At 39.3% G+C, this 12,815-nt stretch overlaps 1 protein-coding gene across 1 annotated transcript; it reads right to left on the reverse strand.

Moving 5' to 3' along the window:
• Positions 1-868: 868 nt before the first annotated feature.
• POU2AF3 (POU class 2 homeobox associating factor 3) lies at positions 869-12,087 on the reverse strand (the record flags this gene model as incomplete). Its single annotated transcript, XM_082274427.1, has 3 exons — positions 869-1,236; positions 10,310-10,542; positions 12,057-12,087. The coding sequence occupies 3 exons, from the start codon at positions 12,085-12,087 to the stop codon at positions 901-903; spliced, it is 600 nt and encodes a 199-aa protein (XP_082130553.1). The 3' UTR covers positions 869-900.
• Between the last annotated feature and the right edge of the window lie 728 nt (positions 12,088-12,815).

The following is a 12,815-nucleotide window of genomic DNA, read 5'->3' on the forward strand; positions in this document are numbered from 1 at the left end:
TACCGAACCGTTCCGACCCTATACCATGCGGTACCGCAGTGGAAAAGCACAAAAGCGTGCCGAGCCGGTACAGTTCTATGCAGTGGAAAAGCGCCAATAGTGTTCCAATACCTGCAGAGCAAGTTTCCCATAACCTTCCACAGACAATGGCTTATCTCTGCTCAGTCAAGGCACTTGGCCAAAATGTTCATCCTCACAAATTCCTTGAGTCTGCAATATTAGCATCTAATTATCATCCCCTGAGATCATTACAGCCTCATAAATGAAGAGATTATCATTCCAATGGACAATTTGCTTGGAATGAGCAACCCTCCTCTACACAAAGTTAGTGTTAAACTAAAAAAGATAATTATCATTTTTAAATGTACGGTATATATTTTATCGATCATACACTGCCTTCATTCTTTTAATTAATTGCCTTATGCCTCTTCAGTTTACTGCAGATAAAATCATTAAATCAAATACTTACAGCTGGAGAAAGCTGCTACAATGAGATAAAACAATATACACCTGTCCTCAAAGATGCTTTTTGACATATATTTTAAAACTATTACCAATAATGGTGAAAATGGTAAAGTTGGTGGCTGGGTTTTATCTTTTGGCATTGTTTCAGAACAATTATATATTTTTTTTTTTATATGTGTTTACTATACTACAATGAACATAGGATCTTATGTTCACTTATTCATTTATCACTTATTCAGTTTTTCTTGAATCTATATGTCTGTTTTCATAAAGAAGACAAAATATAAGGTTAGGCAGCCACTTACTTATCGTAAGTCCTCAAAAAATATATATATATTTTTTTTGTTTTGTTTTAAGTATATGGCTTTATATTTTAATCAGTGCATTGCCTGGCTACTGTGAAGCTGTTTCATCTTAGGAAAATGTGAATACTTGTTAAATGTAACACATGTCATAACTGCTCAGGTCCTTTGTAAAGATGTCCTCAGAAGATGTCAAATATCCCATATAGTCCATGTTAGTGTAGGAAAAAGAATCCTGCTCTTTCGTTAATCCTTGAAAGTCCATGGAGCAGCAAAATGTACAGTAACAGAAGCTGGAATTGTTCTGGTGCTGGTAGACGTGTTGGTCCAATCCAGCGTATGCACAGCTACTGGTGTCAGGAAGAGAAGGGGAGCTGTAGCTCTGTGGAATATACTCTACACCTTGACAACTTGGAGAGTATTCAAAGGAGTTTGACCTATCTGAAGATTCCGAGGGTGATTGTGGTGTCTGCAACAGAAAAACAGATATATATATATATATTTAATATACTTAATTACCATAAAGTTAATCATATTCCCTTTAACCACTTTACCCCCAGCCCTATTTCGGACACTTTTTGTTTGCAAGTTAAAATCAGTATTTTTTCCTAGAAAACTACTTAGAACCCCCAAACATTATGTATATATTTTTTAGCAAAGACTCTGGAGAATAAAATGTCGGTCATTGCTAAATTTTTTGTCACGCGGTATTTGCGCAAAAAAAAAATTGAAAAATCACATTTCACTGCATTTAAAAAATACTAAACAGTAAAGTTAGCCCATTTTTTTTTTGTACATTGTGAAAGATGATGTCACGCCGAGTAAATAGATACCCAACATGTTACGGGTTAAAATTGCGCCCCCCCCCCCCCGTGGGATGGCGACAAACTACGGTCAATAGAGATCTCAATCTGCGACGCTTTAAATTTATTTAACGGTTACCAGTTTAGAATTAGAGTGTGGCTCTTTTTTTTAAATTATTGCCCACGCTCTGGCAATCGCGGCGATATCTCACATGTGTGGTTTGAACAGCGATTTCATTCGCAGCTCGACTTGCGTATACGTTTTTTTTTGTGCGCGAGCTAACGGTGATGGGGGCGGCTAAATTTTTTTTTTTTTTTCCTATTTATTTTTTCTTTTTTTTTTAACTTTATTACAGGTTTTTTTAAAAAAAAAAAAAAATCTGATCACTTTTATTGCTGTCACAAGCAATGTAAACATCCCTTGTGACACCAATATGTAGTGATAGGTACACTTTATGGAGGGATCGAGGGTCTAAAAGACCCTCGACCCCTCCACTACACTTCCCTGTATGCAAAACGCCGAAAACGGCATTTTTGCATACAGCCGTTTTTCAAATCTGCCGCCTTTTGCAGCACAGTAACCCGGAAGTGACGTCATGGACGCCACCTCCGGGTTACGTCATCGGAGACCCGATCGATGCCGTTTCCGGCATTCATCAGGACTCCATCCAGCTGGCGGACGTGCCAGCTGGGTGCTCGGGGCTCCCGGTGGGACGGGAGCCCCGAGCAAAGCCACGGAAGGCGGCGGGAGGGGGGGTGTCCCCTCCCGCCCCCCGGGTAACGATCGAGCGGCTCCCGAGCCACATCGGTCATTACCGACGGAAAGCCAACCGTCAGCTCTAAACAACGGTACCGGGATGATGCAGTGGCGGAGCTAGACTTTTAAAACAGGGGTGGCAAAGGGGTGGCTAGGTATTATTTTGGGGGGTCAATATACAAAGTGTAATTTAGTGTCAGATTCGTCCACCGCAATGTCGCAGTCCCTCTAATGATCGCTGCCATTACTAGTAAAGACAGGATACAGGTGGTGGTGATCAGAGGATACAGACAGGATACAGGTTTGCCCCCAATGATTATTGCAGAGTGCCACAGCAATGCCCCCAATGATTATTGCAGAGTGAGACAGCAATGCCCCCAATGATTATTGCAGAGTGCCACAGCAATGCCCCCAATGATTATTGCAGAGTGCCACAGCAATGCCCCCAATGATTATTGCAGAGTGCCACAGCAATGCCCCCAATGATTATTGCAGAGTGCCACAGAAATGCCCCCAATGATTATTGCAGAGTGCCACAGCCTTGCCCCCAATGATTATTGCAGAGTGAGACAGCAATGCCCCCAATGATTATTGCAGAGTGAGACAGCCTTGCCCCCAATGATTATTGCAGAGTGAGACAGCAATGCCCCCAATGACTATTGCAGAGTGCCACAGCCTTGCCCCCAATGATTATTGCAGAGTGCCACAGCCTTGCCCCCAATGATTATTGCAGAGTGCCACAGCCTTGCCCCCAATGATTATTGCAGAGTGCCACAGCCTTGCCCCCAATGATTATTGCAGAGTGAGACAGCAATGCCCCCAATGATTATTGCAGAGTGTCACAGCCTTGCCCCCAATGATTATTGCAGAGTGAGACAGCAATGCCCCCAATGATTATTGCAGAGTGCCACAGCAATGCCCCCAATGATTATTGCAGAGTGAGACAGCAATGCCCCCAATGATTATTGCAGAGTGCCACAGCAATGCCCCCAATGATTATTGCAGAGTGCCACAGCAATGCCCCCAATGATTATTGCAGAGTGAGACAGCAATGCCCCCAATGATTATTGCAGAGTGAGACAGCAATGCCCCCAATGATTATTGCAGAGTGCCACAGCCTTGCCCCCAATGATTATTGCAGAGTGCCACAGCCTTGCCCCCAATGATTATTGCAGAGTGCCACAGCCTTGCCCCCAATGATTATTGCAGAGTGAGACAGCAATGCCCCCAATGATTATTGCAGAGTGAGACAGCAATGCCCCCAATGATTATTGCAGAGTGCCACAGCAATGCCCCCAATGATTATTGCAGAGTGCCACAGCCTTGCCCCCAATGATTATTGCAGAGTGCCACAGCCTTGCCCCCAATGATTATTGCAGAGTGAGACAGCAATGCCCCCAATGATTATTGCAGAGTGCCACAGCAATGCCCCCAATGATTATTGCAGAGTGAGACAGCAATGCCCCCAATGATTATTGCAGAGTGCCACAGCAATGCCCCCAATGATTATTGCAGAGTGCCACAGCCTTGCCCCCAATGATTATTGCAGAGTGCCACAGCAATGGCCCCAATGATTATTGCAGAGTGCCACAGCAATGCCCCCAATGATTATTGCAGAGTGCCACAGAAATGCCCCCAATGATTATTGCAGAGTGCCACAGCCTTGCCCCCAATGATTATTGCAGAGTGAGACAGCAATGCCCCCAATGATTATTGCAGAGTGAGACAGCAATGCCCCCAATGATTATTGCAGAGTGCCACAGAAATGCCCCCAATGATTATTGCAGAGTGAGACAGCCTTGCCCCCAATGATTATTGCAGAGTGCCACAGCAATGCCCCCAATGATTATTGCAGAGTGCCACAGCAATGCCCCCAATGATTATTGCAGAGTGCCACAGCAATGCCCCCAATGATTATTGCAGAGTGCCACAGCATTTGCCCGCAATCATTGCAGAGTGCCAGCGTCGTCCCCCCCCCCATGAGACCGGCTTACTTACCTCACGGACGGACGGTCATCACTGCAGCTTATCATCGGTCCGCGGCTCCCTGCATCTTCTCAGTCCTCCCGCCGGCGCCTCCTCGACCAATGGCACGGCATTTGCCATTCGGCCAATCAGGAAGCGGGAGGACCCGCTCCCTGATTGGCCGGAGGAGGATCCATGTGACAATAGCGAATTTTCATTCGCTATTGTCACAGAATGGGCGGGCTCGGCTTCGGGACGCACTGTTCTGCTGCTCCCTGACCCTGGCCGCCAGCTTAGAGGGATCAGCCGGTTCTGCGAACCGGCTGATCCCATCCCACCACTGCCTGTGATTCCTCCGCTGCCAGCCTGGATCGGGGTGGCAACAGGGGTGGCAGGGACTTTTTCTGGGGTGTCAATTGACACCCCAGCTAACCCTCTGGCTCCGCCACTGGGATGATGCCTCTAGCTAGAGGCATCATCCCGGTATAACCACACAAAGTCAGCCAAAGTAGATCAACGTGGCTGGTCGTTAAGTGGTTAAATTGCCTTTTCAATTGAAAACCATTGACTTGACCATTTGTGCTCCTGGATAATAGGTTTTCTTTTCCCCCAACAATCACCCCTTCTCTTGCACTCCCCCCAAAAAAAGTTATTGTATATTAGGGAAATGAACAAAGAGACTGTAAGGCAGCTTACACACGATACTCCTGTTAGAGCATCTACGTTTTCTGGCGTAATTGTAATGCGCGCATTTTCGCACATTTTCACGCTAATGTGCTTGCGCAAATGCGCGTAAATGCGCATAATTGCGCGTAAATTTATTCTAGCGTTCTTGATATTCAATTGGCATTTTGGGTCATTTGAGCGCGTTCGCAAGTATTTGCGCGTATTTGCACGCATCAGGCGCAAATTACTGACCAAAAATGCAGATTTTTCTATTTTGTTCTTACTGAAGAAAACGCGGCACTCATTTATGCGGATGTGTGCATAGCAGTGTTAATTTCATCGACTAAATCTGACTAAAACGTTTTCGTCGACTAAATTAACACATTTTTAGTCGCCTAAAATACGACTAAAACTAAAACAATTCAGATGACTAAAATACGACTAAAACTAAAATGACATTTTAGTCAAAAGACTATAACTAAAACAAAATCAAAATTTGCTGCCAAAATTGGTGCATGCTCAAAGCATAATACCATAAATAATAACATATTAGATTTTTCACTCCAGGACCAGCAGTAGTATATAATGAGTTTGGAAATGGTAGAGAAATGCTTAAATAATGCATTACAAATTACAATTGAACTACACCCATTCCATTATAGATGACTAAAATGAGTTTTAGTCGACTAAAATGTACTGGAGTTTTAGTCGACTAAATACGACTAAAACTAAAACACTTGCAGAAGACTAAAATGGAACTAAAACTCAAATGCCATTTTAGTCCTAAGACTAAGACTAAAACTAAATTGAAATTTGCTGCCAAAATTAACACTGGTGCATAAGCACATTAAGAAGGAATGGGCTCTATTTTAGCTCAGAAAAAAAAAGCTGTACTGAGCATTTTTAAGCTGCAGTGTGCAAGAGGCCTAAAGGTAAAATAGATACATAGGAATTGTCACACAGTCCTCCCTGCTACAGGAAAACCTTATCCTATTGGCCCAACTATCTTATTTGTCTTTTGGTTATACTGGATGTATGGGGTAGCACTAAAAAGTAGCAGAATGGACAATGGGAACCTTGACTAAAGCCGGACCTAAACTCAATTTCTATCAATTGTTATATTGATCAATCAACAAAGATTGCAGCATTTGAATATAGTAAGCTTTTCTTCAAAGAGTAGCAAATATAGGCATGATCATAAATGACAAAAAGCGTTGCTTTGGCTGCATGAATCTTCCAGAAGTATGGAAAATGCCAATCATTTAGAGGCCAACGCTATTGAAATTGTTTTACTGCTAGTATTTCCATCCACTACAACTGGCTTACATCACTCTATATACATAATCTTGCAAATAAAAGAGTTAAAGGGATTACATCACTTTAGTTATCATGCAAAACACTAGATTAACTGAGGAACTCCAAAATATTTGTTTTTTAAATGCACCCAATAAAAGATTGCTTATCTACGGCAAGCAATATAGTTTACCATTTCCTCCTGGAGACTAGAACATGATTGCTGCATCCACAGAACAGACAACAATGGAAACAACATTTGGGGTGAGTGCATGTTGGGCAACCATATATGGCCTACATGGCAAAAATAAGACTTGATATTTGCAACATTTGTAGATGGTTGTGTTCTGAGGAGTTATTTTATCCTACATTTCTCATTTGGTGCTAATTTCATTTTATTATATATATATATATATATATATATATATATATATATATATATATATATATATATATATATATATATATATATATATATATATATATATATATATTAAGTGATACCAAAATTGTATTTTGCAGAAAGAAAGGAAAACTTGAGTGGATTACATTTTCCAAAGGTTGAAAGACTCATCAAAATGATTGTTCCAATTGTTGTCATCCTAAAGCTATAAATATCTAATAATATTTATTATTATTATTATTATTATTATTATTAATAATAATAATAATAATAATAATAATAATAACAATAATCTTCATCATTATCATAATAATAATAATAATAATAATAATAATAATAATAACAATAATAATAATAATAACAATAATCTTCATCATTATCATAATAATAATAATAATAATAATAATAATAATAATAATAATAATAATAAAACAATAATAATGAAAATAATAATATTAATTTACTATTATTAGCAATGTTATCTTAACATTAGGAAAATAATCAGTGCATAGATGCCTTTGCAAATATTAAAATATTAAATACAAATCCTAACGAAGAGTATTCTGACTCAAAATATTTAAGTCTTTGTAAATGATATCCAGTTTTGGTTATGCCACAGTGACAAAGCTTTACTGCTCCCTATATGTCAGTGAAGGTCCATAAATCATAACCCAAGACTAAGGGGGGGGGGGGGGGGGGTTTACTAAAACTGGTGCACACCGAATCCTTTGCAGCTGTGCATAGTAACCAATCAGCTTCCAGGTTTTGTTTTTTTTTTCCAAAAGCTTCCAGGTTTTATTGTCAAAGCTTAATTGAACAAGCTGTAGTTAGAAGCTCATTGGTCAGCTGCACCAGATTCTGTGTACACTGGTTTTAGAAAATCTCCCCCAAGGGACACTATACACTGCCTATATTGATTATGTTTGTGCTGAATTTTGCTTTTTCTCAGCAGTTGTTGACTGCACTGGCTAGTACAAATCTAACCACTAGAGGGAGTACTCACAATTCTGCACATGAAATGCACAATGGGATTGCTTTACTGAAGGCAAATAGACTGTTATCTCTGCAAGTGCAGTTGCTCCAGAGCTTAGTAAATGAGGGGAAGCTCTGCTAACTTCCATCATCCAATCATATACAATCAAAAATGCTTCTTTTATATTTATATTATAATTGGGTTTTCTTTGTAAAGTGAAGCTTTACCATGTTTACTAAGCTCTGGAGCAACAGCACTTGCAAAAATGCACAGTATTTGTGTATAGTAAATAAACCCCATTGTAAAAGTCAAGTCAACATAAGTTTCAGATAAACCTTTCAAATCTTTCAGATAAAAAAAAAAAACCTTTGGAGACCTGTTGGCCTGAATCTCTCCTGACAGTCCTATATGATCTATGGACACTCAATCATGGCAAACATTGCTGGGACAAGGTCATCCAGTGGCTAGGGAAAAGATGCCAAAATGTGCCCTTTTTCCACTGCTTACAATGTGTAAGCTTAGGGGATCCTATTCCCAGCAGTCACTCGCTTGTTAAAATCACTGCCGCTGTCACTACTCCTGTCAGCCTTGTAACAGAAAGATGCCCCCATCCCTAGAGTAAACCATTGTGCCCAAGGCACCAGCCCACCCTTTGTCCCAGCCCTGATGGCAAGACCTCCAATAAATGTGTTTTACATTGGACTTATGATGGCCTGTCAGTATAATGGAGGTCGGGTAAGTGTTATATTTACACTGCAATTATATTTCCCTATGCATCAACCAGTTCTTTTAAGAGAGGATTTTTAACAGTTTACAGAACAAAGTTATCCAGAGCAACCAGTAGGACTGAGGTTGGTATCAGCATACAGAAGGGTATAGTTATTTTATTAGTTTGTAGAGAAATCAATGTAGTCTATCCCAGACATACAGCAGGTAACATATAGGGGTAGGCAGAGATTTACTAAAACTGGTGCAAAAAGAATCTGGTGCAGTTGTGCCTTGTAACCAATCAGCTGCTAGCTTCAGCTTGTTCAGTTAAGCGTTGCCAATAAAACCTGGAAGCTGATTGGTTACTTTACACAGCTGCACCAGATTTTGTTTGCACCAGTTTTTTTTTTTAAATCTCCATCATAGTGTAACAAAACTCAAACTTAAGCCAAATATGTTGTTGCTCATGTTCCTTTAATGCCTAAAGTATATTACTTTTTTTGCCTGAGCTGCTTTAGTTAAATCATACCAGGAAGGTGTAACTATAGACACTTCCATTCCTAGGGTGTGAACACTTATGCAGTTTAGCTGCTGCGTTGTCACCTTTTCTGTCTCACTCATGAGTTTAACTACAAGTTGTTGCACCAACACACAGGGGCGAAACTGGAGAGGGCAAAATCTGGTGCTGCTGTGCATGGTAGCCAATAAGCTTCTAACTTCAGCTTGTTCAGTTAAGCTTTGACAAAAAAAAAAAAAAAAAAAAAACAAGAAAAAACTGGAAGCTGATTGGTTCCTATGCAGAACTTCACCAGATTTTGCACTCCCCAGTTTTGGTAAATCAGTCCCAGGGTGTGCTGGCTCATTCTGCTATAGACACCCCAGTAGAACTGTATTGTTCAGCCATTGCTGGAGAGTGTGAACTGCACCAGATTTTGCACTCTCCTGTTTACCTCTCCAGTTTTGGTAAATCATTCCCAGGGTGTGCAGGCTCATTCTGCTATAGCCACCCTAGTAGAGCTATATTGTTCAGCCACTGGTGGAGAATGTGAACTGCACCAGACTTTACACTCCCCAGTTTTGGTAAATCATCCCCAGGGTGTGCTGGCTCATTCTGCTGTAGTCACCCCAGTAGAACTGTATTGTTCAGCCATTGCTGGAGAGTGTGAACTGCACCAGATTTTGCACTCTCCAGTTTACCTCTCCAGTTTTGGTAAATCACCCCCAGGGTGTGCTGGCTCATTCTGCTATAGCCACCCTAGTAGAACTATATTGTTCAGCCACTGGTGGAGAATGTGAACTGCACCAGACTTTGCACTCCCCAGTTTTGGTAAATCATCCCCAGGGTGTGCTGGCTCATTCTGCTGTAGTCACCCCAATAGAACTGTATTGTTCAGCCACTGGTAGAGAGTGTACTCCTATACAAAGTCAGGACATGTATAGCATATAGAGAAAACAAGAAAGATTAGGGCAAAAACGTTTTTTTTTACTAAACAAAAATTGCTGTCCTATTTTACATACATTTCTCTACAAAACTCTGTAGTCTTTTGTGAGAGTTTACTTCTACTGCAAGCTCTGGATACAGTGCTATGTCCTTTTAACTCTGTAAAATAGTTTGCTTTAATGTCAGATACCTAAATAGAAGTCTTAAAAACTTTGGCTTTCTATCATTGATTACTCAGCAATGACAATAATAAGAGATAGAATACATTTTTAGACAGCTCTCTTACATATTCACATTGCTTTTTTTTTATTGTAAAGCCTTGTGTTCTAGGCTGTTTATAGAAATGATAGGACTTTCCCTATAGTAGCATTTTATTCACTGTCTTTTACCCATTCTACTACCTATACCAAGATCAGAGAGTCCATACTTGGTGCATAGATTGGAATTTGATCATATAGACTATGCTCATGCAGACTCAGTGACTGTTCATATCTGCACCACCACCAATACAGATAACAGAAAAACAGTTTTACCATGTTCTCATGAAAGATGGGAAATGGCTGGATGGATCCTTCTGAGAAAGTTGGAAAGACATTCTGGAAGTCACAGAAGCTGTTGTCCACAATGGTGTTAGGTTGATGGTAATGGTCCAGAGTCAGCTGATCCAGTAAGCTTGCGCTGGGTTCCTGAACTCCATAGCAGGGCATTGGTGTGGTCTGCGGGTATTGGGCTGCAGGCACAATAGGTGCACATGCACTATAACATGCTAGGATTAAGACACAAGACCATGGTTAGTTTTATGTATACAATGAAAAAGATTTGCATGTCAAACAAATGACTATTTTGCATAATCTTGTTTGCTTTCAACAAAAGGTTTCATCGTTTGATCATGTCATTAGAATTGCTGAAATTAACTATATAATACAAGTCTTTGTTTCCATTATGATGTCATCATCATTGCTTTGGGACACCCTTGCTAAAGCTAAAAGCAGTGGGATATTTTAAAGGGACTTGTTCTTTGTCCTATAGATATAGTGCAGGTGCTATTTCACTAAAACTGTATTCAGGAATCAGGATAACTATTACAGTTATGAGCTGGTGGTATATGGCATGCCCTTTATTTTAATGTCACCAGTTCTGGTATTGTATGTGATAATCATGCATTGTAAAGGGACAAAGGCACCCAACTAAGGTGTGTAGTCATATACTGGAACCCGACCCACCATCTGGTGAACTCAAAGTTACACGAGTTGGGGACCATTATAAATATATTACCTTGCAGAGTGGATGTGTTTAAACAAAAAGACAAACAGTAATGATATATTGCTAAAAATGAATTCTTATGACCAGTATAGAGCATGCTATTTAAATGGAAATTCTCCAGCATGCAGGAACATTTTTAATGCCATGGGAAATACACTCGTTTTTTTATTTTTGGGACATAAGAAGACCTGAGTTGTCTTCCTTAGAAAATACATCGTAAAATACCTGCTTATGTGTCAGTGGCTACAATGTATGAATATTTTAGAAAACATGCGACATGTCTTGAGGTAGATGAGTAGTCTACAGTATAAAGTTCATAATACAAATTATTTAAAATCGATTAGTATGACTTATATTGTTCACACCAAATCAATTCCAGGGTGTTGTTAAAACATCTGAACAAGTCAGAAAATTCGAATTCTAAAGAAGTGATGGAATCAGAAGCATAGTTTATGACAACTATGACAGCTGACAATTTAGCTATACCTTTAATCGATTAAAAAACAAGTATAATAGTGGCTAAAATAAGCACATGCATTTCTTTTTTCAAATGACATTATTCCCCATGTGATTTTTTTTTTTTATTTTGTTTCATAAAAGAAAACTCCCAGTTTATTCGTTAGAAAATTGTAAAAAGAACATCTGAGCCTAAAATACAATTCAGTCCATAAAAGGCAACTTGATCAGATCTCCTTTGTGTCCCAACAAAGACATTCTGCTCCTAAATTCAAGTAAGGATGTGAGGTTTAAAACCCTCCAAACACCTCTTATTTAGACTAGCAAAATGTGTCACATTCAGACACTAAAAAAAAAAAAAAAAAACCTTACATGGTTATCCTGTTGTCCTCATCTGCATTCCTTCTAGCATTTAGATCTGATTGGTTGGAATAATTATTAAGTGGATCTTAAGTTGAGCTGTGAGCTTTCAGACTTCCATGTATAAAGAAATCCCTGTGACTAGGTCATGATTATTTTGTGTATTTTTCTTTTTTTTTTTTTTTTTTTTTTAACACTAACCTGGAGGAGGGACTGGATCAGAAAACTGCATGTTGTTCTCCTGGAAGCCCTGCAAAAATATAAAAAAATATATATATAAAATAAATCAATAATATCAATTGTCCACCTCTCCTATATCTTTTTGAAGAATCCAGCCAGCTAACTATACTGGTGATTGACACTAGGTAAGTGAGAACTTTATTTTTACTCTTTGTATCGTTTTATGTTGCTTAGGTTGTAGTTACTTCTGTGTTACAAATGTGTCAATGTGGAAACAAAAGAGCAATAATTACAATGTATCGTTGAATCAATAATATCAGAGTGTGTAGAACAGGGATGAAGTGTCTATTGCCTAAAAAGTATTGTTTTTACAGTCAAGAGGATTTCTTTTTTACTTATTTTTTTACTTTTAGTGCTTTTTTACATCTACACCCATACAATTTACCACCTTTTGTATCTGGCCATCTGCTTTTATCTATTGATTTTGTTAAATTAAACGTGTGTGATTTTTTACATAATTCAATATGAATAATAATATGCTGATTAAATATGTACAACAATGTAATAATTAAATAATGGCATTGACATGTTATTATTATTAAATGTTTATTTTTTAAAAATTGGATCCCTGATTGAATGGACGTGTAGTGCAGTACAACGTTCCGGCCATGGTGATCCAGTGTGGAAGAGGTTAATGTTTAAAGGGACTATGAGTGTAATGGGAGGGGTTGTAGAAGGAGCTCAGGTATTGTTCCTGGAACACATGCTGGATTCACTATC

The sequence above is a fragment of the Pelophylax lessonae genome (genome assembly GCF_965119305.1).
Source record: "Pelophylax lessonae genome assembly, chromosome: 12".
NCBI classification, from domain to species: Eukaryota; Metazoa; Chordata; class Amphibia; order Anura; family Ranidae; genus Pelophylax; species Pelophylax lessonae.